The 23,308-nt window shown below is 49.3% G+C and overlaps 1 protein-coding gene and 1 pseudogene across 1 annotated transcript; both read left to right on the top strand.

Moving 5' to 3' along the window:
- The first annotated feature begins 1,443 nt into the window (after positions 1-1,443).
- Positions 1,444-1,548, top strand: LOC146025470 (U2 spliceosomal RNA; annotated as a pseudogene).
- Positions 1,549-2,139: 591 nt separating this feature from the next.
- On the top strand, positions 2,140-16,515 carry LOC146021166 (uncharacterized). The gene is made up of 5 exons (XM_083154967.1): positions 2,140-3,127; positions 3,338-3,621; positions 3,743-4,934; positions 5,643-6,567; positions 16,476-16,515. The coding sequence occupies exons 1-5, from the start codon at positions 2,140-2,142 to the stop codon at positions 16,513-16,515; spliced, it is 3,429 nt and encodes a 1,142-aa protein (XP_083011093.1).
- The last annotated feature ends 6,793 nt before the right edge of the window (positions 16,516-23,308 follow it).

Below are 23,308 nucleotides of genomic sequence, written 5' to 3'. Positions count from 1 at the left end.
TTCAAACACAGTCTGTGACATGGCAGGTAGGAGCTGATTGGCTGGCTGTTTATCCCTCTCCATTTTATCCCTTTTGAAGCTTAGTGCTTTTGGCCCTATGATTGTTATGCACCCGTGACATGGATGCCAGGGGCGAGCAGCTGACGTCAACGGATGTCACCAGAGAGGTGTCTTAGATCTGCGAGCGCTTGCAAAATCATTCGATGGTCAGCGACCATCAAATGATTTGGTACTTATGTATTAGCCGGGCGCCCGGCTACGCTACGCTGACAACATAGCTTTGGCTACATTGTCCGCATAGCCATTGCCGGATGGCCGGCTAATATGGGGCGGCGGGGATCCTGCGGCGGCCGGGCGGACATGGGGGGTTGACTTACAGCACACTGGGGGTATGATGTGGATAGTGGGGATATGACCCTTTATGTATTAGCTGAGCTCCAGTTACGTAATTTGCTTAAGTTACGTAGTTTACGTAGCCAGCATAGTGGTGTATTGGTATTCTCAATACACCACTACGCAAACTATGTAAGGGGCGTCCGGCTAATACATAAGTACCAATGAGTTTGTCCCCGCGTGTAAAAGGCTGCGAATGGATGTTTATGCTAAACATCAATTCACATGCCTGCGGGGAAGTTGGCATGCTTGGGGCATTTGTGTAGGCAGTATTTAAATGACCTGCAAAGCTGTGAATTTTTCAGCTTTACGGGTCAGCCAGAATCACCCGCAGAATCACATCATCTAATTAAAAGTAGAGAGTGTGCAGCTACAGGCTAATTTGCATGATGCTGTGACTGCCAGATTCCCTACCTTGTGCTAATGTAGGGCTATTGGAAGGATCTGCCTGGCTTCAAGCTCGGCCTACTGTTTTTGTCAAGTGGAGTGCACTACAGAGCAGTCTCCAACAACATGGCTCCTCTAGGGATGCGTCATTCCCTAATCAAGATGGCCACCAATAGCATACCTCCCAACTTCTGACCTGAAGAAATAGGGACAAAAGCCGCGCGAGCGTCCGAACAGGGGGCGGGGCATATGCAAATGAGGGTGTGGCTTATGCTAATTAGCCGTAACCTCATTTTTATACGAGAATAGACGCTGTGCGCATGCGCACAGCGTCTATTCTACTAGATTGGGGGGTCTCCCAACTGCCACCCCCTGCAGCGGGACAATGCCTGCCGCGGGTGGGACAGCGGGACAGGACCCGAAAATCGGGACTGTCCCGCTGTAATCGTGACAGTTGGGAGGTATGCAATAGTCTATCTGCCCATGCATTTTGCCACTGTGTATGAGCAACACGGTAGATTATGGCTGTCTTTCTCTTAGCTTCTGAGACCTGCCACTTTACCTCGCCATTAGTACAATAGCAACCAGTTGGTGAGATGTCTACACCCCTGCTTAACTACCTGCTCTGCTCCATCTGATAATCCAGCACTGTAACAGTAAGATGCACCTTCGGCCTTTTGGCTAAGATCAAGTGTAGTATCTGTTCTTATCAGTTTATTCTGAGAGGCAGCTCTGCTCCTTGTTTCTTGGACCGACAACGGTCCTTCTCAGGGCTACCGCTGCCAGGCCGAGAAGAGCGAATTGAGCGAAGACGTCGAGACTGCGAGGAGGAGAAGACATCGCTGAAGAGGGAGAAGCCGGAGAAGACTGAGGGTCAGACTTGCTCTGCTCTGCCCTCCGAAGCGACTGCCGACCCCCCCACCTCTCGACGCCGAGGAAGAAGCTCCGCCCCCGACTGCGAGGAGAAGAGGATTTCGCCAGAAGAGGAGATCAACGCACCCTAGCCACCTGGGAGAGGCAGACTTGTTCGCTCTGCCCTCTCGAAGCCTTGCAGCACTCCCGAGCTGCCTAGGAGGGTCAGACTTTTCTGCTCTGCCCTCTGAAGCCTCCACTGCTCCGGAGCCGCCGCCGAGGGTCAGACTTTCCGCTCTGCCCTCCGAAGCTCTGCAACGCTCCCCAGCCTCCGTGGAGGGTTAGACTTGCTTTGCTCTGCCCTCTGAAGCCGTGCATCGCTCTCTAGCCTCCTTGGAGGGTTAGACTTGTGTTGCTCTGCCCTCTGAAGCGACCCCTTCATCTCCTCCTTTCGACGCCGGAGGAGACCCTTTGCCCCGACTTCAGCTGCCCCGAGAAACCGGAAGGATGGCCACAGCTGCTCCAGCCCTGGTGCCGGCCTCAGCCTCCACTCCGGCCCTCCTCGCTGGGAGGAAGAAGCCCGGGAAAAAGGGTAAGTCACCGGCCGAAGGTCCGACCGTCTCGGCTGGCCCCTGCTCCACTGCCCCTTCTACGACACCACCAACGGTGCCCGACCAGGACCATTCCAAAGGCCTCCCAGCCCTGGAGCCCTGGATGAGGCAGACCGTGGTGTTGAAATTTAAGGAGTCGGATGGACAGGTGCCGGACATGTCGATCGACACCTTCGGCAAGAAGATGGTTCTCGACCAGGGATTCACGAAGGCTGAAACACTCAGCATTCAGAATTACCTGAAGGGGATCTTCTACGTCACCTTCACCTCCATTGCCATCTGTAAGAGGTACTGGGAGGCAGTGAAAGCGGCGAGACCCGAATCCCCTCTCTCTCGCTTTGTGGGCAACTGCCCTATCCAAAGGGAGGAGAGGCGGGTGACGGTTTCAATGCGCAGCCCTCACACGCCAGCCGGAGACATTGCCACATTTCTGGGCCGATTCTGCACGGTCGTGAGGAACCCCACAAGGATCATGACCGATGATGGATTCTGGTCCACGAAGTGGGCAGTGATCGTCCGGCTGCACAAGGACACCTCGTGCCCAGAAGGAGTAAAGCACCTTCCACAGTGCTTCTCCCTGGGGGGAACAGCAGGACTTCTCCATTACTCTGACCAGCCGCGCAACTGCAGGAAGTGCAGCGGGAAGGATCACATGGCGAAGGACTGCAAGGTCCCGGCCTGCAAACATTGTCACATGGCTGGTCATGAGACAAAGGATTGCCCCACGAGGATGACCTGCCACCTGTGCGGCAACACGGAACACGTCTACCGGGACTGTCCCGACAGAGTGAGATCCTACGCCGCAGCAGTATCGGGTGTGGTAGCCCCTGCCAAGGTACCACCCAAGCCTGCACAGAGGAAGCAGATCCAGCAGAGACAAGGCGGTAAGAAACCTTCCCCTCCCCCCACCATCCCTAACCCTCCTCCCCTCCCTCCCACTGTGACAGCAACCCCCACCCCGGCTGTTCGCACCACCCCCCCTCCCTCACCCTCCCGACCTGTGATCAAACCAACCCTTCCTCCCACTACCCCCTCTATCCCACCCCCTGTCCCTCTCCTCTCCGAGGAAGAGTTTCCACCACTTGCCCCTGCAGGAAATGTACAACCGAGAAGGAAGAGGAAGGAGTTGGACAGCCCAGCTGCCGACCCAGAATCTTCAAAAAAAGCAGCAGTGGAATCGGTCGAGCCAGTCCAGGGCTCCCTCACCCTCGAGGAGGAGATGGAGGCCTATGTAGAGGTCTTGGAGGAGAGCGGAGTACCTGAGCTCAACAGCCTGTGTGAGATCGACGAAATACTTGACTGCATCCAGACACCCCAACAAGGAGATCCGGCTGCAGATCCTGATGAAACGCCTCCCGATGGGAGTGGTAATGTAAACGTACAATGACCCTGCCTTTTCCTCTTAACAAATGGTAGCTTTTAATCTTTTTACCATTAATGTAAGGAGCGTTAAGGATAAGAACAGACGTCAATCTATTTTTTCCTTTCTTGACATTCAGAAATGTGATGTGTACATGTTACAGGAATGCTCTCTCCCTTTCTCCAGGTCCTATAGGCATCTGGCCCGGCAGTGGTCCCATGGTCCATCTTACTGGTCCGGTGGAGGTGAGTGTAAGTCTGCAGGGGTAGCCATTCTGATCAGGGGGAGCCTCTTCACGCTAGATTCTGTTCAGGAGCTTGTCTGCGGCAGGTTAATCGTCGTAGACGGCTCCTGGGCAGGTGAACCTATCAGGCTTATCTGCGTGTACGCTTCACCTATCAAGAATGAGCGTTTGGAATTATTCCAGACCCTGCGGACCCAGCTCGCCACCACCAGGGCTGTAGTGATGGCCGGGGACTTCAACTGCCCGATTGAAGGGGATGGTCGAAGCACCTGCAACTCTGCGAAGCTGGACATCACGTCCAACCTGCTCAGGGAAATGGTGGCCGAAGCATCACTGCGGGACGCTGTGGGCTCCATGGGGGCTGGCTCCGTGAATTTCACGTGGAGCCGCCCCGATGGCTCCGTGCGTTCCCGCATTGACTTTGTGTTCACATCCCGGGCAGTGCAGCAGGTTAGGCATTCTATGGTTCCCTGCTTCTTCTCTGACCACAGGGCCATTCACTTCCAAGGAATTCTGGGCCATGGTTTTCCATCTGGCCCAGGCTCCTGGAAGTTGAACTGTGCCTTACTGGAAAGGGAGGAAGTACTGGCTGAGCTTAAGGATGCCTACATCACATGGAAGAATGACAAATGTTATTTTGACTGTATGTCTGATTGGTGGGAATATGCCAAATCTAACATCCGCAGTTTCTTTCAGGCTAAAGGGCGTATCCAGGCATGCGACCGTAAGAGGAACCTCAGAAAACTGCAGCGTGAGCTCCAGTCCCTGGTGGACCTCCAGCGGTGCGGCTGGGACGTGAAGGACGACCTGGACGAGACCAAAAAGAGCCTGAAAAGGCACTTTGAGGAGGAGTCCAGACGCATCGTCTTCCGTTCCAAGGTGGAGAATCTGGAGAAGGGTGAGACGTGTTCTTCTTTCTTTTTCAGGAAACTCCACTCTGGCCATACGCCCCTGACAGAGCTGCGTGATGAGAATGGCATCCCCAGACAGGGGAAGGAGGGCGTGATGAAGGTTGTTCGCGACTACTACAGCGACCTCTACTCCCCTAAGACTACAGACACAGATGAGGCGGATAAGTTCCTGTCAGGTATCACTAACACTATTGATCCTGCAGGTAAATCAGCCATGGACGCTCCCCTGGCGTTGGAGGAGGTGCTCTCTGCCGCTAAATCCTTTAGGCAGGGCAGGACCCCGGGCAGTGATGGTCTCCCAGCAGAGCTCTATGTTGCGCTGTGGGATCTCATTGGCCCGGACCTGCTCGAGCTGTACGAGGAGATGGTGGTGGAGGGCAAAATGCCTCCTTCGCTGAGGGAAGGAATGATCACGATCTTGTATAAGCGTAAGGGGGAGAGATGTGACCTGAAAAATTGGCGTCCCATCTCTCTTCTGAACGTGGACTACAAAATCCTCGCCAAGGTACTGGCCAACCGGCTGAAGGCTGTCATTGGGCAGATCGTTCATCCGGACCAAACCTGCGCCATTCCCGGCCGCAGAATCGCAGACAGCCTTGCCCTCCTCAGAGACACTGTCCATTACGTGAAAGACCGTAATGTGTGCACAGCCCTGATCAGTCTTGATCAGGAAAAGGCCTTTGACCGTGTCTCCCATGAGCTGATGGGCAAGGTACTGCGTAAATTTGGTCTTGGTGAGCTATTCTGTTCTTATGTTAACCTGATGTACCTTGACATTTACAGCTCGGTGTTGGTGAACGGCTGGAAGACTGACCCCTTCTCAGTTCTGTCTGGGGTCAGACAAGGCTGCCCTCTTTCACCTCTTCTTTTTGTTTGTGTTATAGAGCTCTTCGCTGTATCCATCAGGCAAAATCAAGAGATCAGAGGGATCACCGCACCGGGTCCAGACCACCCAGAGGCCAAGTGTTCGCTGTACATGGATGACGTCACTGTGTTCTGCGCAGACCAGAGATCGGTGACGGCCCTCGTCCAGACCTGCGAGGACTTCGGCCGTGCTTCGGGAGCAAGGGTCAACCTTGGGAAGTCAGAGGCTATGCTCTTCGGAAAGTGGCACCTGTCGTCCTCCACTCCATTTCCATTCACGGTAAAGCCAGACCTCATCAAGATCCTTGGTGTCTGGTTCGGAGGAGATGGAGCGGCCCTGAAGTGCTGGGATGAAAGACTTGCGACAATGCGTCAAAAACTTGGATTGTGGAGTCTCAGAGACCTTACCATCGAAGGGAAAACACTTGTGCTGCGGAATGAGATTCTTCCTGTTCTTCAGTACACCGCCCAGGCCTGGCCACCTCTGGCGGCGATCTGCAAGGCCATCACACGGGCTGTTTTCCACTTCATCTGGGGCTCCAAAATGGACAGAGTCAAGCGGATTGTTATGTACAAGGATCCCCTCAAAGGTGGCAAAGGCATTCCAGACATTCCAACTATGCTGAGAGCCTTCTTTGCATGTAACTGTATCCGCAGAACTTTGATAGACAATTGTGCCGGCTCTGCGGGGAACTCCATGTCCCGCTTCTTCCTCCTACCAATGTGGAGGACCCTTAAATGGGACAAGTGGGACAGCTCCATCCCTTACAACTGGACTACTCCATGGTTCTACCTGGATGTGTCCAAGTTTGTGAGGGAGCACCAACTGGAGGGATTGAAACCCGACTTGTGGAAACCTAAAACGGTCCACAAGCTCATCAGAGCCAAAGACGTAATGGAACTGATTTCAGGGCTCCCTTCAGCAACTGCCAAGTTTGTCTGGGAGTATGTGGCCTCCAAAAGGCTCACAAATAGACACAAAGACATGTCATGGATGGCCATTCAGGGGGGCTTACCTCACCGGTCATTCATGCACTCCCGAAACTTGTGTAGGTATAGACATTGTCCCTGGTGCCTTGTGCATGAAGAAACCTCCATGCACATCTTCTGGGACTGCACCTACGCACAGTTGTTGTTGGATGCCCTAGAGACTGAATTCAAGGACTCCGTGCCCAGGAACTGTCTTTCATACCTTTCGGTATTGTATGGACTATTCCCAGGAACCCACACGTATGGGGCGACCCAGGAAGCCTGGCGCCTTATAAACTGTGTTAAGGACGCTTTGTGGTTTGCCAGAAATCGTCTCATATTGCGGAGGGAGAGAATGTCCGTTCAGGACTGCCGCAGGCTGGTTCACAGCCTGCTCAGAGACTATTCCATTCGGGATAGCCCTGAGGAAGAAGAGGACTAAACCCCTTTTCTTCTGGTCCTTTCCCCTTGTTTGGACTGCTTTATAAGACTTTGGGACCGTGGCCCCTTCCCCCCCCCACTTCACAATGTCTGTTGTTTTGTTGATGTATTTCTATTTATTGCCCTCCCCTTATATGTGTCTGTCTGGTCAATAAAGCTTCGGGCATGTGATTCCTCCTCCCTCACCCCCTACCCTCCACACCCATAGTCTTGTATACTGTTGTATAAATGTTACCGTTAGAATGCATAGTGCATAGTATAGTCTATAGTGTGAGTTTATCTTGTACTGTATTTTATAATATGTACTATACTGTATGCATGTGTACTGTGTTTTGGCTGTGCTGCGACACGGTATATGTGTGATATTTGTTATCGTCTGTTTTTTGCATTCTTTATGTACAATAAAGACCTGCTTTTTCAATCAAAAAATCTGTTCTTATCAGTTGAGTCTGGACCGCCCCCTAGCAGAGAATAGAGAAAGCAGTACCGTAGCATCTTGTTACTGGGCCTGAGGATAGTAGCCATCCTCATGTCCTGGGCGAGTGCTAGGAATGGCTTAGTCTCGACTCCCTGCTAGGGAGGGAATACCATTCTTTCCACTGGTAGGGAGGGGAGAAGCATCGGGCTTTGAGATGGGGCTCTTGTTCAGGGGTCTTTGCCTCTGTGGGAGAGTCACTCGAAAAGCTCGGTCTAGTATCCACTCCCAGGAAGACGGGAAAAGCTGGGACCGAGTAGATTGCTCACTGTCCGGGGGGTACAATGGACCTCGGCCAGGGAGACAGCGAAAAGCCCAGCCCAGTACTCAATCCCTGGGAGAGGTGAAACGTCGGGACTGAGTAGGTGGTTTCTTCTTCCTCAGTTGGTCTATTTGGGCCTCTGCGGGGGGGACTCACCGAAAAAGCCCGGTGGAGTATCCATTCCCATGCCGGGGGTCGGAAAGGGCCCACTGGTTGAGCGGAGAAACACTTGGTCGGACGCTGACTGGCTGGCTGGCTGCCTGGAGTCCGAGGCTGCACTGTGCCCCCGGGGAGACTCGGGGGTGCCGAACCTGCACGGGTGATCCCCAAATCACCTGGCACAAGTAAGCACTTGCACTGCGCACTTCCCCCTCTAGGATAGGCTGCACGTCCTTACCTCGTCCTTTTGGATGGGGTAGGACAATTTTTCACACCCCCACCCCGGCCTTCTGGCTGGGGTACTCTTTATTATTTATTTCTCTTCTTCTCCACGTTCGTGCACTTTTTCGCGTTTTCTGTTTTCTGTAGTGTGTCACGTTTTTTGGGGTTGTGTGGTCGTCCCTTACGGGCCTTCCATTTCCCCAACGTGCCAAAGCTCTCGCCTTTTGGGGAGAGCTGCGGTCCCCCCGAGGACGACCCCGAGCCGCAAGGCGGAGGGAAGTCCACTGCAGGTCTCTCCAAACCGGAGACCCACCGTCCTAACCCTTTCGGGGGTTGAGGAATGAGGGTCTCTCTAAGCTTCGGTGAAGAGGACCCACCGTTCCCTATTTTCCCCTCTTCGGCCTTATGGTTGAGAGGGGTTAGGGGAAAAACGGGGCCCGTCTCCTTCGGGAGATAAGCCCACTCGAACGCACGGCCCCCTTTGCACGTGTTTAGGCACAGCACTGGTGGTAGGGAGCACACCTCGGGCTCCTGAGTTTTTTCAAACTCAGTAAGCTGCACCTTAGCTTGTACTGCAGACAGTATACCACATTACCTGGTTCCACCACTGGCCTGGTCAGTGCCCCTGAGGGGCAAATGTTTTGAACCCAAATGAAGTGATAAAGAGGCAGGTGTTAAGATACAGCCAATCAGCTCTTACCTGTCACGTTACAGGCTGGGTTAGAAAAATGACAGTTAGAGACTGATTGAAATGTGGACATGGTTTATAAACATTCCTACAGCTGATTCTGGTTGATACTTCAACAGTGTCTAGGTCAAGAGGCACAAGGTTGACATGGACAAAAGGTTCACATGCACTGTGACATTGACAAAGGGACAACACAAGCAAATGTTGACGTGTAAATGGTCGGCACATGAAAAGGTCAACTTTTTTTAGTGCTAATGTCGACACGGACCCCAGATACTGTAAGGCTGCAAGAGATCTGACTTCAGTTCCACAGACGTATGGTTCAGAATTGGGAATTGGACAGACATCAGCAAAAATGTGCAGATTCACTGATGTCCTGTGTTGTAAAACTCACTAATTGGGGTTTATTTACTAAGATGGGATTTCTATTCTATTGAAGATGGGATGTTGCCCATAGCAACCAATCAGAATCTACTACTTATTTATTTAGCACCTTCTAGAAGATAATAGACAGAATCTGATTGGTTGCCTATAGAAACATCCCATCTTCAATCTTAGTAAATAAACCAATTTGTGTCAATGCAAAGTGATCCATCCAGCTTATACCCCTTTCACACCAGCCAAAATTCCCAGGTTGGCGCTAGTGTGAAAGGTTCCCAAGGTAAATTCCTGGGAAAATTTGCCGGGATTTCAACCCAGCTAGCTAGCCGGGATGCTCCCATGACCCCACCAGGTTACTGGTTGGTGTGAAAGCTACTGACCCGGGCAGTGGACAGCAGGGTCTGGGTGGAGGGCAGCCGGTTCCAGGGAGAGGGTCCGGGCAGCGGGGTCTAGACTGCGGGGATCCGGGCAGTGACGGCTGGGAGCTTGTAGCGCTATTTGCCGGGCGGCGGGGTGGGAAGTGCTGAATTTGAACACATATTGAAAAGACTGGCCGGACGCTCTCAGCCAATCAGCGTCTGGCCAGTCTTTTCAAAATGTTTTCGGTACTCTTTACCTAGAACGGCGCCCACGATGTCCATCGCGGTCATCGGGGGTAAAAAATCGCGGCCATCGCATGCACTAAAAAAACGGGTGCGACGCGATGCCCGCGATTTCCCATAGGGATCAATGTTAAAAGTGTGATTGGACGCGATTTTACTGTTCAATGCCTCAATGCCCGCGATTTTTCCATAGGAAACAATGTTAAATGGGCCACAGAGCCCTAATAGTCCCCCTGAAGTCTGAAATGGCCCCCACAATTGTTAACGCCACCCCACGATCAACGTGAACCCGAAGCGTGGCGAGCGCAGCAAGCCCGCGAGGGGCGGCGGTACGCGTCCTCCGACCTTTTCATACCCCCACTATCCACGTCGGCGTGGAGTTGAGAATAGAATAGTGTGGCGAGCGCAGCGAGCCACCGAGCCCGAAGCGTGGCGAGCGCAGCGCGCCCCGCGAGGGGACGCAGATACCTGTGAAGCCCGCGAAGGGACACGTTTACCTGTGAAGGTATCCGCGTCCGCTCGCCACGCTTCGGGCTCGGTGGCTCGCTGCGATCGCCACACTATTCTATTCTCAACTCCACGCCGATGTGGATAGTGCCACCGAGCCCGAAGCGTGGCGAGCGGACGCGGATACCTGTGAAGCCCGCGAAGGGACGCGTTTACCTGTGAAGGTATCCGCGTCCCCTCGCGGGGCTCGCTGCGCTCACCACGCTTCGGGCTCGGTGGCTCGCTGCGCTCGCCACACTATTCTATTCTCAACTCCACGCCGACGTGGATAGTGGGGGTATGAAAAGGTCGGAGGACGTGTACCGCCGCCCCTCGCGGGCTCGCTGCGCTCGCCACGCTTCGGGTTCACGTTGATCGTGGGGTGGCGTTAACAATTGTGGGGGCCATTTCACACTTCAGGGGGACTATTTGGGCTCTGTGGCCCATTTAACATTGTTTTCTATGTAAAAATCGCGGGCATTGAGGCATTGAACAGTAAAATCGCGTCCAATCACACTTTTAACATTGTCCCCTATGGGAAATCGCGGGCATCGCGGGCATCGTGTCGCACCCGTTTTTTAGTGCATTTGATGGCCGCGATGCCCGCGATGGGCGCCGTGCTAGGTAAAGAGTACCATGTTTTCAAATTCAGCAGCTTAGGAAATAGCGCTACAGGCTCCCAGCCGTCGCTGGCCGGATCCCCGTTGCCCGGACCCCACAGTGCCACAGGCACACTCCCAGCGCTGTCTCCTCCACCTCACACCAGAAAATGCAGGGACTAGGCTGGTGTGAAAGGGGCCAACCCGGTAATGTCCCTGCTTGGTCCCTGGACTGTATTCCCGGGTTAGCCCCTGCATTTTCTGCTGTGAAAGGGGAGGTATTAGAATCAGTCCCTGCGTAGGAGTATGAGAATGAGACCCACCTATTTAAATCCTCTATGACAATACTGGCTCATCCTTCTGTATCTAGATTGTCTCGCAGTTATGAAGTGCAGGTTGATCCCCTCAAGTTCCTCATTTCATACCACAAAAGGGCCGATGACACCCGTTTGTTCAGGTTCAAATTCAACCCCTTCCCCAATGTTCGGAGCCTATACATGCGCGAATATGGAAATGTGGGAACTCCGGGAGCATATGGCGAATGGCCCGCCCCCTTTTTGGCGATCTGCGGGCATAATAAAAGTCAATCTAGACTGACTTTAATTAGCGAACGGCCGAACAATCATTCGATGGTGAGCGACTACTGGATGATTTTTCGGCTGTATGCGCGGGGATGATATCACCATCTTATCCACAGCTGACTGTGAATGACCCCACCGGTGTCAGCTGAGTTCTCCACAGCTCCCTTGTATGGTTGTGAAATCTGACGGAGTGACCTTGATCACTCAGAAATATCATGTCGTGTGACCCTCACGCTTGTAAAATATTTTGATTGCGCTGACCATTAAAAGCGCCTTATCTGTACTTGTCAAATGTTTTTATTGAGTAAGGCCGTTCCCGAGACCTCAGGTCCTGTCTGTCCTTAGATCAGAACGTCTGAAGCAGAACAGTTTAATAGATAGCAGCCGTTTTATTATCATAATAGAGCAGCGCCCACAGCAATCTACAAATCTGTTGAAGTATGTGACCAATTTCTTCACTGACACTGTAAAACATAATTATCAGGAGAATATATAAGATAACAGTGGTAGAATTCCTGCACGGAAAATACAGTATATAATGATGGAATTGGAATTAAGTAAAGGAAAATTATATAAAAGGATGTATATAAATTATACAGATCCTGCAATCACAGATTTTATATATATATATATATATATATATATATATATATATATATATATATATATTTATATTAACAGAATTAAAAAAGAATAGTGCCGAATGAACAATCCTATAAATCATGGATAATTAAAAACATCTTTACGGACAAACAATTAACAATCACGAGAGATATTTTTTGAGAAATAGCTAATTAATGTTATTATGTATACACGTTGTCAACACTGTCTTTTTCTTTCTTTTGACATTTATGTTATTCTTCGCTTTTTACTGTAGCTCAATTTTCAATTGTATTAATTAACAATAAAGATTATGTTTAAAACATATTTGTACCTTCACAATAATACAATATTCTAATGAAATAGTTCCAGTGCGTGGCTCAGTACAGGAACAGTTTTTCTTTTTGCTTGGAATAGGACATTCCTGGGTGCAGAAGGAAACCATTGGGATATTAAGTGGATGGGAAAGGACTATTTTGTCCAGTAGTAGATACAGGGCCTAATTCAGTACTGGTGACTGTTGTGTGTAAATCGCTAATCGGCATGTGTAATCTGCGGTCATATATTGGATAATGCGACTCTAGTCTGTTAAAGTCGTGACCGCTGTTTAGAACTGCCACAGTGAACACTACACTGCCTCTGTTCTATCCTTCAAAAGATGACTGGCACCTGCAGAGCTAGGTCTCAGACTTCACCTGTAATAGCCATGTTTGAAGGGGCAAATTAAGTCCGCTCCAACTCCGGTGCCATCAGCTGGCTAAGGTTCCTACCTAACGGGGAAAAGAAAACTAACGGCATCTATTTTATTATTATTTTATTACCGGTTTCTTATACTGTATATCACACACATGTTCCGCAGGAATCGGTACATCTGTCAGACCACACTTAGGTCTACAGTCATTAGGTCAACCCCACTAGGTCGACTGGCAGGAAGGTCGACCTGACTTAAGGTCGACATGGGCCAAGGTCGACATGACTTAAGGTCGAATTTGCATAAAGGTCGACATGAGGAAGGTCGACTGTTCATAAGGTCGAAATGGGTTTTTCACTGTTTTTTGACCCGAATGTCGACACAGTCGACATGGACACAGTTGGCAATGAGAATCGGACCCTCGCTTCGCTCGCAATGCTTCGGGCACGGGGGCTCGCTTCGCTCGCCACAGCTTTAATAACCTCCTCCACGCCCTAGTGGATGGTAGGGCATGAAATACCGCCTGTCGGCACATGTCGGCTCAAAAAACTGTGAAAACCCCATGTCGACCTTATGACCAGTCGACCTTCCTCATGTCGACCTTTATGCAAATTCGACCTTAAGTCATGTCGACCTTGGCCCATGTCGACCTTAAGTCAGGTCGACCTTCCTGCCAGTCGACCTAGTGGGGTTGACCTAATGACTGTAGACCTAAGTTCATTCTAATAGATGACCGCTTCCCGTTCCGCAGCGCTTTACAGAGAATATTTGAACAGTCACATCAGTCCCTTCCCCAGTGGAGCTTACAATCTATATTCCCTACCACATGTACACACACACATAGGAGCTAATAGACAGATAGAAGCTAACTGTTAGCTTTTATCTGTCTGTTAGCTTCTATCTGTCTATTAGCTTCTATCTATCTATTATCTATTTATCTGTCTGTCTATCTATTAGCTTCTATGTATCTATCTATTAGCTTCTATGTATCTATCTATCTATAAGCTTCTATCTATCTATCTATCTGTCTGTCTATTAGCTTCTATCTATCTATCTATCTATCTATCTATCTGTCTATTAGCTTCTATCTATCTGTCTATTAGCTTCTATCTATCTATCTATCTATCTATCTATCTATCTATCTGTCTGTCTATTAGCTTCTATCTATCTGTCTATTAGCTTATATCTATCTATCTATCTATCTATCTATCTATCTATCTATCTATCTATCTATCTGTCTGTCTGTCTATCTGTCTATTAGCTTCTATCTATCTATCTATCTATCTATCTATCTATCTATCTTCTATCTATCTATTAGCATCTATCTATCTATCTATCTATTAGCTTCTATCTATCTATCTATCTATCTATCTATCTTCTATCTATCTATTAGCTTCTATCTATCTTTTAGCTTCTATCTGTCTATCTATCTTTTAGCTTCTATCTGTCTCTTATATTCTATCTGTCTATTAGCTTCTATCTATCTATTAGCTTCTATCTGTCTATTATATTCTATCTGTCTATTAGTTTTTAGAAGGTGCTAAATAAATAAATAAATAAGCAGAATCGGTACTCTTTACTTAGAAGGGCGCCCATCTCGGCCATCTCGGGCATTGAATGCACTAAAAAATCAGGTGCGATGCGACAGACGAGATGCCCGAGATTTCCCATAGGAAACAATGTTAAATGGGCCACAGAGGCCAAATAGGCACCCTGAAGTGAATAATGGCCACCCGAATTGTTAACGCCACCCCACGATCAACGTCAACCCGAAGCGTGGCGAGCGCAGCGAGCCCGCGAGGGGCGGCGGTACGCGTCCTACGACCTTTTCATACCCCCACTATCCACGTTGGCGTGGAGTTGAGAATAGAAAGTGTGGCGAGCGCAGCGAGCCACCGAGCCCGAAGCGTGGCGAGCGCAGCGAGCCCAGCGAGGGGACACGGATACCTTCACAGGTATCCGCTTCCCTTAGCGGGCTTCACAGCTGTCCGCGTACCCTCGCGGGGCTCGCTGCGCTCGCCACGCTTCGGGCGCGGTGGCTCGCTGCGCTCGCCACACTTTCTATTCTCAACTCCACGCCGACGTGGATAGTGGGGGTATGAAAAGGTCGTAGGACGCGTACCGCCACCCCTCGCGGGCTCGCTGCGCTCGCCACGCTTCGGGTTCACGTTGATCGTGGGGTGGCGTTAACAATTCGGGTGGCCATTATACACTTCAGGGTGCCTATTTGGCCTCTGTGGCCCATTTAACATTGTTTCCTATGGAAAAATCGGGTCAATTGAGGCATTGAACAGGAAAATTGGGTCAATTGAGACATTTAACATTGTTCCCTATGGGAAATCTCGGGCATCTCGTCGGTTGATCGCACCCGATTTTTTAGTGCATTCAATGCCCGAGATGCCCGAGATTTTTTACTAACGATGCCCACGATCAAAATCGTGGGCGCCCTTCTAAGTAAAGAGTACCGCAGAATCTGCATTTCCAATATAAGTCCTACAGTATCTTAGTAAATGTACCCCTATGCTATTAAATGTACAGTACAGGACGCCATCTCCATCCAACCAGCAGCCGCGCTCACTACTCATTTCATTGCTAGCTTGGACCCTTTCACTTCTAAAATAAGGGCCCAATTCAGACCTAGTGAACAGGTAATCGCTGCTCTGGAGTTTGCACATGTGCATAAACACGTCGGGGAAAGGGCCAAATTCAGCCTACTATGAATCGTCTGAATCGGCCCCTAAGTCTACTGCAAATCACTGCTGAATACTCGTGTTTGTGCTCCCATAATTAGGATGCAGTAGGTTCAGGGCCGGTGCAAGCTTTTTCGGCACCCTAGGAAAGACGTCATCTTACTGCTCCGACTCCCGCCCACACACCAATACCGACTTTCCAGAACATCAGGTGTAATGCTGGGTACACACCAGGACGACAAGGGTCCGATCCCATCAATCTAGATCCAATTCCAACCGATTGGATGTAGATTGTGTGGTGATCGGGCCCTTTTCTGTCCTGGTGTGGTCCAATGCCGATCCGATGCGCGGTCCCGCGGGTCGGTCGATCGTTCTTCAGATCCTACCTGCTGCAGGTAGGATCTGAAGAACGACCATACTCCCGGGTGCGGGTCGCCATCGGATCGGACCCACTCATGGTGCACATCGTGAGCGGGTCGTGCCCCCCCCCCCCCCCCCGCGTCATCGTGAGCAGGTCAGAAGAAACACTGACGACCGCTCGCAATGTGCATCGTGAGCGGGTTGTCCTGGTGTGTACCCCACAAAAGAGTGGAGGATTGAGTCTTAGAAGTTCAGAACCTGCTGTTGCCATTAAGTTCTACAATGACGTTTCATTCTTAATTTCTTGATACACTCAGGGGAACCCCATATCTTGGAGCCCCTAGGCAGCTGCCTAATGGCTCTGAGTAGGTTACTCTTTCCACGTGTGGGGCCTTTACCCGTTAACCTGGGTTTTGGTTTGGTGGGCTGGTTATAGTGACTCTTATTATTCAGTGTACCAATTAATCATACTAAACGCTGTAGCTGGAGATTTCCAGGGAGATGTTGCGTTACTCATTCGGAATTCCAAGCAGCCGAGAACAAACAGGAAGTCCTGGCCAAACGTCTTGGGTGGTGGCGGAGCTCCTCCTGTGTGTTTATATAGACATTGTGTTATGACACAGTTCTCATTGCTGGTTTTGCTCTAGTCCGATGATCTCAGGAGGACTTCTGGCTCTCTCGGGGTGACCTTGCTTTGCGTTATCTCTTCCTGAGAGCGTATCTTTCCCATACAATGCCTTGCTCTTATCCTTGCATGACGATCTGTGCGTGGCCAGTTTTTTTGTCATTATGGACCAATTCAAATTATTTATGATCAATATCTGGACAAAACCAGTGCTGGTGGCTGCCAATCATAAAATGTGTACAATCAGAAGCAAATCCTGCCCTTTACCACATAACTGAACCTAAGAAGCACATATAAACACAATCTGCTTAATTTGATATATATTTTTTAAAGCCTAGGGGTGCCGTGGAAAAATTCTGATACTCTAGGGGGCCGTGATTAGAAAAAGATTGGAAACCCCTGCTCTATGCACAAAATCAACAAACCAGTGGAGTGCATTCATATGCAGCATATGCAGATCCCGTGCATAAAACAAATCAGGGTACTTGTGTATTATAGCGGCGCCCCCAATTTCCATCGTGCAATGTTTTAATCGAATCGCATCGCATGCCATGCACCCGATGGCATGTGATGCAATGCGACGCGATTTTTGGCCCCTATATGATGAAAGATTGTATAAACACCCTAAAGGGTGCTTTTAAGCACCGTAATGGGTGATTACAATGTTAAATGCACCCCCACGCCAGACCCCCCCACTATAAACGTGAACCCGAAGCGTGGCGAGCGTAGCGAGCCCGCTTGGGGCGGCGGTACGCGTCCTCCGACCTTTTCATACCCCCACTATCCACGTCGGCGTGGAGTTGAGAATAGAAAGTGTGGCGAGCACAGCGAGCCACCGAGCCCGAAGCGTGGCGAGCGCAGCGAGCCCCGCGAGGGGACGCGGATACCTTCACAGGTATCGGAGTCCCCTCGCGGGCTTCACAGGTATCCGCGTCCCCTCGCTGTGCTCGCCATGCTTCGGGCTCGGTGGCTCGCTGCGCTCGCCACACTTTTTATTCTCAACTCCACGCCGACGTGGATAGTGGGGGTATGAAAAGGTTGGAGGACGTGTACCGCCGCCCCTCGCGGGCTCGCTGCGCTTGCCACGCTTCGGGTTCACGTTTATAGTGGGGGGGGGGGTGGCGTGGGGGTGCATTTAACATTGTAAGCACCCATTAGGGTGCTTATACAATGTTTAATCGCATCGCATTGTATGGCATTGTATGCCATATACAATGCCATACAATTTTTAAATTGTATGGCATTGTACAATATCGCGCGATATCGCGTCTCATCGCATACCATCGTATGCCTTATGGTATGCGATGCGATGGGCGCCGCCAAAATACACAAGTACCCAAATCAGCATTACACCAAGCCTGCAAGCAATGTACTCATTCACATCCAGGCAGGGGCGAGTGACACCGAATGTTTGCTTATTGTAAATATACATCACTGTTACTTGAGAGGAATGGACAGTTTATTAGATTAGGTATAATTGCATGCATAGCTCGTCACACATAGATATTGATGTTTACAGACGTTTTTTCTCGTTCTGACTGGAGAGAACTGGAAAGCCATAAATAGTCACACACATCAGGTTCCTGTCATGGGGACGGTGACATATCCCTCCCAACTTCATTAATAGGAAAGAAAAAAAATCAGCAATTAAACGTCACAAATTGTTTCTCTCCATCTGAAACTGGCTTTGGCCGGAGCAGATCAGTTCTAATCCCTGCAGGGCTATGGTTTCGTGTGACCGCCTACTGAAGTGGGCATAGGGTCTGTTTCTATGGTTCCACAGAACGGCCATTAATTAGAGGCCACGGAGATGGAGTCGTGCAAGTGTACTTCTAGGTCTTATTATACATGAAGGACCTTGTTGTTTACATCAGTCAAACTGGGACATGAAAACATATCATGCACTCACAGGGGGAAATGTACCAAAATGGGAGTTCTAGGTTACATGGGATCTATCATCAGAATCTACTTTATTTTATTTAGCACCTTCTAGAAGATAAGAGATAGTGGGCCAGATTCTCTAAGCTTCAAAAGTGACAAAATGGAGAGTGATAAACAGCCAGCCAATCAGCTCCTGCCTGACATTTTTCAAACACAGTCTGTGACATGGCAGGTCGGAGCTGATTGGCTGGCTGTTTATCACTCTCCATTTTATCACTTTTGAAGCTTAGAGCAGGCATTCCCAACCACGGTCCTCAAGGCACACCAACAGTGCAGGTTTTAGTGATATCTAGGCTTCAGCACAGATGGTTTAATCAGAATCCCTCAGATACTAATTAAGTCACCTGTGCTCAAGCCTGGATATCTAGAAAACCTGCACTGTTGGTGTGACTTGAGGACCGTAGTTGGGAATGCCTGGCTTAGAGGATCTGGCCCAGTATTTGATTGGTTGCCCATAGCAACAGCCCATCTGAAATAGATTGGGACAAATTTGGACCCCCGTTCAAAGGTGGGAGTCTGCGCGAATATTCTCATGTGCAAACCCCTTGTGGGAAGGCCTTCGGCTAGTATCCCACTCGCCAGAGCCGTTTGCCCTGTTAGGGGAGGGAAGGGGGCGGGCTTGAGGCTGGAGCAGGGGAACACGAGGGATAAGCGAGCCCATAAAAACGCTGGGCGATCCCCTGTAGACACAGGTGTAGCATGCCTGCTCGGGGCGGCCGGCTGACGTCCCATGGCGTCATTGCCCGCCACGAATTCCGCCATTTTTTAATTCTGAATTCCGCCATCTCCAGTCAGTTTCGACTGACTTTTATCTGGGAATGGGTAGAAATCATTCGATGGTCAGCACCCATGTGTAAGCGCACGCATCCCCTTGTATGCAAATGTGGGGATTCGTGCAGTGCTGGGGAAGGTGGAAGTTACCTGTTCGCTAGGCTGCAAGTATATGCAGCTTAGCGAACAGGCCTGAAACAGGCCCTTAGTAAAGTGCCGTAGTAGGGACGGAGCAAGTGCCATTTTCCCACTGCAGTTCACATTACGCCATTTTGAGATGAGGAATCCGAAGCCACACGATACGCAGAAAGCTGACCTCTCTGTCCTTTATTGAATCGCACAGTGATACATTTCAGTCAAGGATCAGGGGGTGCTGCAGGAGAAGTCAGGAACTTCTCCGCGGGGACTCTGCTCTGTGAAATGCTATGTTTTGTGGTAAACATTGCTTTTCTCTGCTCTATGAATAGGCCCCTTAAAATGCAGATTATAAACAGGTATACTTCCTCCGTGAGAGACACAGTTCAGCCGACAATGTGCCATTTCCAGCCTCGCCCACCTGTTGTTACCCCCCCAGGCTACGGTGCAGACTACACTCAGGTATATTACCCACACACTAGGAAGATCAGCAATTTTAAGATGTGCGCATAAATTTCCCTCATTTCAGTCAAGAGCACAATTTGACAAAAGATCGATTTTAAGATCCGATGTGCGTTCCTATTGATCTGTTGCTAAATCTTCAGATTTTTCATACAGCATGTCAGAAGATGCATAAAAAGATCTGCGGGTGCGCGCATCTGATCGTGATCTTTTCAATTTCCCGCCAATTTGATAGGGCGATCGGGCAAAATTCGGCCGATCTGCAAAAAATTGTGTTGACACCTTTAGAGTTAATTCCCAATACACAGCGACACCATTCTCCCGTCTGCTCCATGGAGCAGGCCGGCCTCTATTAGCCTAGTTTCTGTATTAAGGCTGAGAGCGGCACAGTGACACAGAGAGGGAACAGAAGGGAGCGTAGCGACCCCACTGCGAGGTGTGCAGACCGCACAATGGCGGCTATTATCCATCCTGCTCTCCTATTCACAGCCGTTCTCTCAGCGTTAGGCGTAATGAGGTGCTCGATGTACAGGCCAAGGCTTGTGAATCCTGTTCATTAGTTTCCTTTTCTTACCCTGACCCACTTATAAACGTCAGTAAATAGTCAATACAGAATACAGGCGTTCTCAGTTTCTCATCAATACAGAAGTATTCAGAGGCTCCAGTCAATGGCCTAGCGCCTTATACGGTCGAGCAGGACCCACTTATTTCTTTGTGTGAATCATGTATCGCTGTTTGAGGCCTATTTATTATACAACTGTAGCCATTGCCATTGTGTAGTGCCTTTATCTCAGTAACGCATACCTCCCAACTGTCCTGCTTTTTACAGGACAGTTTAGTTCTTTTTGGGACGGTCCCGCGACGCGTCTGGGGTCGGCAGTGTCAGCGAGGCAGAGGGGCTGGGGGCATGGCTTAAAGCTTATACAGCGTTGCCCATGCCCTAGTAGTGTTGTAAAACTGGGGCGTGGCCTGCGGGTGCAGCATCCGTGAGGCCACACCCCATAACATAGGTCATGCCCCTTTTTTGGTGTGGGTGCGTCCCGATTGCTAAAGTCACATTGTTGGGAGTTATGGTAATGTGGGCTACGTTATTGCGGCTATTTATCATGCTGGTCAGCTCCGGAAGCCAAAACAGCTACAGAACATTTTCCAATTCTTAGGGGTCAATTTACCAAAGCTTCTAAAAATGAAAAAAGGTGATGTTGCCCATGGCAACCAATCAGATTATCTATTGCATCCTAGAAAATGCTAGACAGAATCTGATTGGTTGCTATGGCCAACATCACCTCTGTACAAGTCTGTGGGGCAAAGCTGCCCCTATACACACTTTACCACTCTCGCGGAACATACAAGGGCTTCTGAAATTTTGGATAGTCCTATGTAATCCCCGAAGAGTGCGGAACCCCCTGTGCAACCTGTCCAATTCCTATTGGAATGGATGGGGTAAGTAAGGTGACTAATTACAATTCTATATGATCACCAGAGATTCTTGGCATTGCATTGTGGGGGGGGGGGGTAAAGCATCCCTGTTGTCGCTGCCGCCAGAGGTCTCCTGGAGAACAGAGATGGCCGTTACAAGGATGGGACTGAATTGTTCCTCATTGCCACCATAATATCATGACTATTGGTGGCACGTGACCATCGCTTGTTAACCATGGGTTGGATTAAACCACCAATCATATGCTCATAACGCAGACACATTGCAGACATTGGGAACCAGACATTGGTACAAAAGGCATGCTATCACTCTCGTGGAATTTAATAAAAAAAAAACATCTCTGTCATATTAAATACATCAATGGTTCAAACCACTGCTGACAAAAAAGGGGTGTTTACTGATTAGCTGGGCCCAAGCCTGATGGTGTGGCCCCGATCTGTCACTACCCCCCCCCCCACTCCCCTACCACCACCTGTCAGTAGCAGCTGCTGCTTTGGGGTGTGGCTTAAATGAAGCAGTCTCCTCTACCAGTGCGTGATGCAGGGGGGGCCACGCCTACCACAATTAGGCCACATCTCCCAAAAATACCTGGGCCCAGAATTCCTCTCTACGCCCCTGGTTCCAAGCATAGGTTGGGGACAGCGGACTGAAAGTAGCCAAGAATGAAATGCTAATAATGACCAACAATGAAAGAATCTGTATAGGATCTGTTAAAAAAAAAAAACATATATAAGCAAAAGAAACATGGGCGCTCCGATAGTGTATTACCACTTTTTATTTACAAAAAAAGAAGAACAATCAGGTAGGGTCACGTACCGCAAGCTGCGGCTGTTACCTGCCGCTGGTATGTAGAGCATGAACCCAAAACACAGTTGGAGAGGTTACACTCCTTACAGCTCCAAGGCACACGATCACAGAGACGCTAGGCCACGCCCCTACGCATTTTGTCACACCGGACTTCGTCAGAGGGCTGGCCTAGCGTCGGGCTAACTCCTCTTACATAGTATCAGCGCACATGCGGCGAATTTATACACTAATTACCTGTCAGATTCCCTGACTTAAAAAAACAGCACATAAAATGTTCTTATTTTCTGCGCGTTAGGATGAAAATCCAGGCTATATGGACAATTATAACATGATCATATCGAATTACATAAAAATACATACACATATCATAAAATTCTCTTAAAAATAAAAAATTCTTTGCACATAAAATTATCGTGAAAAACTATCGAATATATCAGCATAATAAAAAGTGCATGGAATACATATATGCACACCCACACATAAAAATGACAGCAGTATATGCTAATAAATCACATAATGGAAATAGCAGAAATGGATTATAACCATTTATTGTAAACCTGTAGGATACAACGTGTCTAGCACGTAAATCCAATACGACTCTCTTTTAAGGAGCGGAGTGTCTCTATTGCCAGCTATTATATCTAAAACGACATGCTCCAATCCCATGAACCGCATGCCTTCTAGATTACCGGCTTGGCAGGTCTTAAAGTCCCGGGGTACACTATGGGATGTTAAACCATTTTTGATATTGCGGTAATGCTCTAAGATGCGAATTTTGAGCATTCTTTTTGTTTGGCCCACATACCGTTTTCCACAAGGACAAACGAGTAGGTAGATCACATATGTTGTAAGGCAATTCATTGCCCCTTTCAGAGAGAAATTTTGTTTATTTTTACACTCAACTTTTTTGTCATTTTTCATTCCATGTGAACACATCTTACATTTACCGCATTTATAAAACCCTTGTAGGGAAGGCATCTGATATAGTTTGGCCGGTACAGGATCTACACGTAATAGATTTGGTGTAAGTTTAGTTTTTAATGTGTTTGCTCTCCTGAAGTCAGGGCGAGGACCTATTACTTCTTGTAGGTAGGTGTCCATCTTAATTATCGACCAATGTTTTGAAATGATGTGTCTAATGTATTCACCTTTTTATCTCTGTACACCAGTAAATCCTTCCTCTCTAAGTTTCTACATTGGTCGATGGCTGTCTGGATCAGAGGTTCGGGGTACCCTTTCTCTCTAAAGCGACTACAGTAGGTTTCAACTTGTTTATCAAATAGCTCAAGATTGCTGCAATT

This window comes from Crinia signifera, chromosome 7 (genome assembly GCF_055691185.1).
Source record: "Crinia signifera chromosome 7, ASM5569118v1, whole genome shotgun sequence".
NCBI classification, from domain to species: domain Eukaryota; kingdom Metazoa; phylum Chordata; class Amphibia; order Anura; family Myobatrachidae; genus Crinia; species Crinia signifera.
Note: the sequence above shows the minus strand (reverse complement) of the source record. Positions and strands in the feature narration are given on the sequence as shown.

Bases quoted from the DNA above. Each gene is read 5' to 3' on its own strand.
- LOC146021166 (XM_083154967.1), top strand. From the start codon at position 2,140: ATGGCCACAGCTGCTCCAGCCCTGGTGCCGGCCTCAGCCTCCACTCCG. The intron at 3,622-3,742 runs GTACAATGACCC...CTTGACATTCAG, and splicing joins ATGGGAGTGGTAATGTAAAC to AAATGTGATGTGTACATGTT. The intron at 6,568-16,475 runs GTATGTGGCCTC...GTTTTGCTCTAG, and splicing joins ACTGCCAAGTTTGTCTGGGA to TCCGATGATCTCAGGAGGAC.